Source organism: Nicotiana sylvestris, chromosome 12, assembly GCF_000393655.2.
Source record: "Nicotiana sylvestris chromosome 12, ASM39365v2, whole genome shotgun sequence".
In the NCBI taxonomy this organism is placed as follows: Eukaryota; Viridiplantae; Streptophyta; class Magnoliopsida; order Solanales; family Solanaceae; genus Nicotiana; species Nicotiana sylvestris.
Genome location: NC_091068.1, coordinates 20,552,454 through 20,558,408, shown reverse-complemented (window position 1 = coordinate 20,558,408; position 5,955 = coordinate 20,552,454). Strand labels below are relative to the sequence as shown.

The 5,955-nt window shown below is 35.8% G+C and overlaps 1 protein-coding gene across 1 annotated transcript; it reads left to right on the top strand.

Moving 5' to 3' along the window:
* Nucleotides 1-912: 912 nt before the first annotated feature.
* LOC104220712 (mediator of RNA polymerase II transcription subunit 30) lies at nt 913-4,527 on the top strand. The gene is made up of 3 exons (XM_009771629.2): nt 913-1,393; nt 2,977-3,075; nt 3,540-4,527. Exons 1-3 carry the CDS (start codon nt 1,007-1,009, stop codon nt 3,636-3,638), a joined length of 585 nt encoding a protein of 194 aa, XP_009769931.1. The 5' UTR covers nt 913-1,006; the 3' UTR covers nt 3,639-4,527.
* The last annotated feature ends 1,428 nt before the right edge of the window (nt 4,528-5,955 follow it).

The window sequence follows — 5,955 nt, the reverse complement described above, 5'->3', positions numbered from 1 at the left end:
GAGGAATTTTCATAAAGCACTATAGTTTAGAACCTAGTAATTATAGTTTACCTAATTATCATTCATGGTTACATTCAATTGTTATCAGCTTCTATCACGTATATTCAAATGCGCAACGAGTACATCATGTATTAACTGTATTCATTCGGGCAACGAATACAACTTGTATCAATTGTATTCGTTTGCGCAATTGTATTCATTCTCGTAACGAATACAATATGTATCAACAATAACCAAGGCGAAATACAAGGGTGTTACAACATGTATCGACTGTATACATAGATGTATACAAATGACTTACCATGTATCGACTATATTCATTCGCACAATGAATACAGGCGAAATACAGAATACAGAAAAATAAAATGCTCGAGTTGAAATCAAGACTTGTGCTAACTTTAGAGCCCGTTTAGATTGGCTTAAAAAAGTGGCTTTTCAGCGAAATAACTATTAAGCCAAAAAGCAATTAGTTGGGATTGCACAACTTATTATTTTTAGTTTGTTTTAAGCAGTTTTTAACTTAGTTCAAGCATTTTTTAACTTTGCCAAATACTGAAAAAATTTAAAAAGAGCTTAAAAGCTGATTTGGTTAACTTAAAAGCCAATCCAAACACCGTCTTAGTAGGCTCTAACCAACTAAGCTACGAAAGCGTATTACTCTCTTATTTTAGTTTAAAATAGTTAATATTTTGTTTTATGAATTTGCTATAAAATTTAAATATAGCTCCAAATGGTAAACTTTTTGAAAGTATAGCTACGAATGATAATAAAGTGTATATGTTTGATATGTCGCGCAATAGCTATTTGTGAATTTTAACCCAAGTTATTTGATTTGGGCTCGATCCAGTAACTCCAAGAGCTCTTCTCAGGCCCAAAATATACAGGCTGGGAAACACCTCGTTTCACATTCAAAATCACACTCTTAAAACTAATCGCACCGCTCATCGCCGGGACAACCGCCGACGACTTCCTAGGATTTCGACAACATAGGCAACATTTTCCAAAAATGGAGGAAAAAGGCGGCACAATGGCAAACCCTAAAACAATACAAGAACTAGCAGTAGAAGGACAAAAGCATTTAGAAGACACAATAGAAGCAGCACATCAAATTCTCTCCGCCATGAACGACGAGCTCTGCAACCCTACACTCTGGTCAACTACTCCAAATACGGCCGCTACTACTTCTGCTAACGCCGTTATGAGTAACGGACAGCAGCAGCATCATTCTAACGGCGGCGGCGACGTTTCCTCGGATAATTCTTCGTCTTCTTCGGCTTCGGCTCAACAACACTTGGATATTGGGGGCGGTGCCCTTGATGAGTCACGTCTCCGTTATAAGTCGTCAATTGCTTGCTTGCGTTCTGTTCTTACGGCTATTTCTAATTCTCAGAAGGTAATTTTATTTATGGAAATGCATATTTTTGAATTTTTTATATCTAAAATAAGTTAGTGAGATTTGTGTGACTATAAATATCTCATTGAGAGTAATAAAATGGGAAGTTAAAAGTGAATTTGTTTCAAATATAGAAAGGACAGATTAAAAAGGAAAATGTGCCACATAAATTAGGACAGATGGAGTATTTTTTATTGTTAAGATAGTGATCCAAGCAAAAGTTTGTTTGATATAATCATGAATCAACTAAGTCTCAATCTCAAACTAGTTGCGGTCAACTGTATGAATTTTTGCCAGCTAGGGTCGATTATGTGAATAGTCTATATCAAAAATTGTAATGATACAATTTGTTAAGTAAATTAATGAGGAGTAGGAAATTTAAAAGGTGTAAAATGCTCTTAGGGTTTTGGTTCAATGCCAAAGGGACTACCAAGGAGGATGTGTGCTAAGTGGACGTTACGAGTTTGGATTCTATGTGGAGAACTCTAATGTTACAATGCCCAAAATTACTGAGTATTGGAATGAAGGGGTTACTTATGGAGCCAAATGGATATGGAGGATTCATGTACCCGGCCATCAACTAGCGTGAGGTTGAGGCATAGGTGGTGATGGAGGTAATGGTCTGTTAGATAGTAATTTTGACTAGAATATGCAATTAAAATAAATATTCTAGAAATTTTGTTCCTCGTGAGTATTATAGGAAAGAAAGGCATCACAGATGAGCGGTAAAAAATATTTTAGGGATAGCAGGAGGGTTTATTAAATTTGAATGGAGAGGCAAGGGTGGCAGAAAGGTGAATCTTATGGGAAACGAATTTGTTGATTGTTCTGGGTATGACACGGGTGGTTATTTCTACGGGTACAATTTGCCTTTACAATATGCACAAAATTTTTACATGGCTATTTTATATTTTGATATTCTTATCGTTTATAAGACACAAGGATAAGCATTTCTTGAGTTATGAATATAAAATTCACTTGTTTGATCATCCATTGTCATTAGCTGAAAAGCTCAACTGTGCTGCTTACAATTTGTTTGATTTGACTTGTTTCCTTCTGGGGTATGTGGGTGGTTGTTGGGGGAGAGGGGAAGGAATTCAACTATGTTTTCTAGGTTGTGCTCGTTCCTACTGTTTGAACGCTCATGATGAGTAAGTACTTATACTAAGATAAACTATGGCGCTCTATCCTTTTCAAGAAAGATTTTGCACTATAATCACATTTTAGGTCCTTGGATTTGGTATTTGGATTGTCTTACATTTGTGCATTTGGAGATTCTGGTTGAAGGGTTAAGAATTTTGTCTGTTGTGTCTATTTGTCTGTTTTGACAAATAGATCACTGACACTGTATGCTTTTTGATCCTCAATATATGTGCTACTGCACATTATTTGAGTTTATTATATTCTTTTAATAACTTCATACTTTTGAACTGCGCAAGTATTTGCTCCAATTTAACTGCAAATTATCCAAATCTTTTTTTGTGTTCTGCCTCATGGTTTACAAGTTATATTTGCTTGTATGTTTGGAAAGTTGTTCACTTGTGGCGTGATACTTCACACTCTTTACTGATTATGTTAGCTAGGCAAAAGCATTGGAAGCTGCTTCTGCTAGTGGTTCACTATCTGCTGCAGATCAAGCTGAAATTGAGCAGCTGGAGGAACGTGCCTCTACGTTAAAAAAGGTATGGACAACGTATAGAGTTTTGAGGTCTTGGAATTTCTCTGAGATTGTTGTTGGTTTTGGGGGTGCATGGTGGGTGGAGGTTGCGGAAAGGAATGTGTATGCGAAATAGGACCATGATTGGTCGTGGTATTTGCATTTCCATTAAAACAAGATTGAGGTATCCCGCATGCTATCTATCCATCGCGGACATCCCTAGATGTCACACTGTACAAACTTTGATATGTATCGCAAGCTCAAGTCAGAATGATGTGACTTTTTCTGTCATATGAATTTTGTAATTATGATTTTGTAAAATTTGTAATCCTCTTTTATTTGCTTTTTGTTTCCATCTTATGGCAGTGAAAACTCTTCACTGACGTAAAGAGTGTTCTACTTGACTGCATGTTATCTCGTGGTAGATGAAGAAAACAAGTTGCTAATTTGATCTCGAGTAAGCATGTTATATTGTTCTGCGCATTGCAGGAACTTGTAGACAAGAACAAGCATCTCAAGCTTCTGATTGATCAGCTTCGATATCTTCTTTCTGACCTATCAACATGGCAAAGTCCCTGTTCTACATGACTGTGATGCTATAACTTCAAGCAGATAGTTAAACAAGAGAGATGATGGATGACAAAGGAACCGCGTTCAACTCTAGGAAACTGCTTTTTGTTGTACAGAGGTTACTACTTGATCCAAATACTTGGTTATTGCCAAACAACTTAATGCTGCTCGCGGTGTTACTATTCTCTCTGTTTAGATGCTTGGGCTGATATGTGTAAGCATACCTCAGGGAAGAGGGAAAGGGACAAGGGGAAAAGGAGAATGCTTTTGATCTCACTTATTAAGTGCTGATTTATTTTCTTGTACACTATAATTTTCTCCTAGTGGCTAATTGTGCCATGCTTTCCTCTGGTAATGAGCCTGCCATAGCAAAAATAGAGCGTAAAAATGGTGTGTGGTAGCCACTAAATAAGATGGTGTTTATTTTTTATCCACCAATTCTAATGCTGAGCAAAAATAGCCAGTACTCTATTAAAATTATTTTGAAAAGACATTTTTACCCTTTCTTCCATTTCTTTTCTTCCCAAACCCTCGCTTCTCTCTGTACAAAAGTGGCTGGCTATGTGTGCTTCTCTCCCAATCTCTTCTGTGCATTTTTTCTCTCAGTAACACATGGCTATGTCTCTGATCTTAAACTCGCCCTTCAGCCAAGCTATTCTAAATTTACGTCCTTAAATGCATTTTAACTTATTAGTTCCTTCTGTATAAAGTGTCTTTTAATTCATGTGTTTGTGTCTCGAAAAAACACCATGAATGCCTTTTAGAAGATATTTCATGAAAGAGAAAATGAAGGTTCTGTAGTCTTTTATTTTTTTTAGTTGTTTCTTTTTGTTATTAGCTTCTTGTTGTGTAATTTGACATCAATCTTATATGTAAATTGCAATTATTATTATTATTATTATTATTATTATTTGGTGAAAATATACAAATAACGTTTGGTTTCCTGCTACGTTATTGATCCTGAACTTACAGTTACAAGTTTAAAAGTTAAGGACACTTGGTCCTGAACTTAGAATTACAAGTTCAAAAGTTAAGGATATTTGGTCTTGAACTTACAGTTACAAGTTCAAAAGTTAAGGACAATAGGTCCTGAAGTCCTGAACTTAGACTAGCAAGCTCAAAAGAAGTCCAAAAGTTAAGGACAATAGGTCGTGAAGTCCTGAACTTAGACTAACAAGCTCAAAAGTTAAGGACAATAGGTCCTGAACTTAGGCTAAGAAGCCCAAATCCTGAACTTAGACTAACAAGCTCAAAAGTTAAGGACACTTGGTCCTAAACTTACAATTACAAGTTCAAAAGTTAAGGACCTGAACTTAGAGTTACAAGTTCAAAAGTTAAGGACATGTGGTCCTGAAGCTAAGTTCAAAAGTTAAGGACATGAGAAGGGTATTTTCGTTCGGGCAGTTAAAGTTTATTAAAGCAGTGGCTAAAGATTAAAGACATTTTAAACAGTGACTTAAAAGTAAATACATGTGTTATTAGTGGCTAACCGTGCACTTCCCCCAAATAGAGCTTTGGCAAATAAGCGTGCTACTGATCTTTCTGGTTTTGACTATGAAATGATTTCTGATCGTAATTATTTGAACAATTGGCTACTCAATCTATTTATTCAATCAGTAGTATGTACATTAGTAGCTTAAAAAGAATTTTTTGTTTCTTGACAATTTGCGTATGATTATGATTAGTGAAATATACTTGTTAAAAAATAACAATCAAGTGAAGGAATTCAAACCAACGGAACTTAAATTGGGTTGTGGTAAAAATAGCACGGTATAGCTAGTTTTTTGACTGGACATTCAAAAATAGTCAGCGTTTACGAAGTCAATAAAAAATAGTCACTATTTTGCTGCAACATAGACCGGTTTAGCATAATATACTGGAGTTCGGTGCACCTGTGTATGAACTCCAGCATATTATGCTGGACCGATATACTTTGCTGACTCCAGTATAATATACTGGAAACTGGAGCACTGGTACTCCAAACTCCAGTATATTATACTGGACAATTATACTTGCTGGAACTCCAGTATATTATGCATGAGTTCTAGTATACTTATGCTGGAACTCCATCATATTGTGTTGGAGTTCCAACATACTTATCTCGGAACTCCAGTATAATATGCTGGAGTTCAAGCATACTTATGCTGGAACTCCAGTATAATATACTGGTGTAGTTTTCGGGTTTTAAACAGTGTTTTCGCTCAGATTTATCTTTACATAAAAAGTAGCTAAATTTCAATTACTTTTGAAATTGGGCTATATTTAAACGATCAGTTGTAAATCTGGCTATTTCTGAATTTCTCCTGGATTGTGCGGTTCAACATTGAGTCAATCG

Coding starts and splice junctions, on each gene's coding strand:
- LOC104220712 (XM_009771629.2), top strand. CDS start 1,007: ATGGAGGAAAAAGGCGGCACAATGGCAAACCCTAAAACAATACAAGAA. Junction 1,394..2,976: donor CTATTTCTAATTCTCAGAAG/GTAATTTTATTT, acceptor TATGTTAGCTAG/GCAAAAGCATTGGAAGCTGC. Junction 3,076..3,539: donor GTGCCTCTACGTTAAAAAAG/GTATGGACAACG, acceptor TGCGCATTGCAG/GAACTTGTAGACAAGAACAA.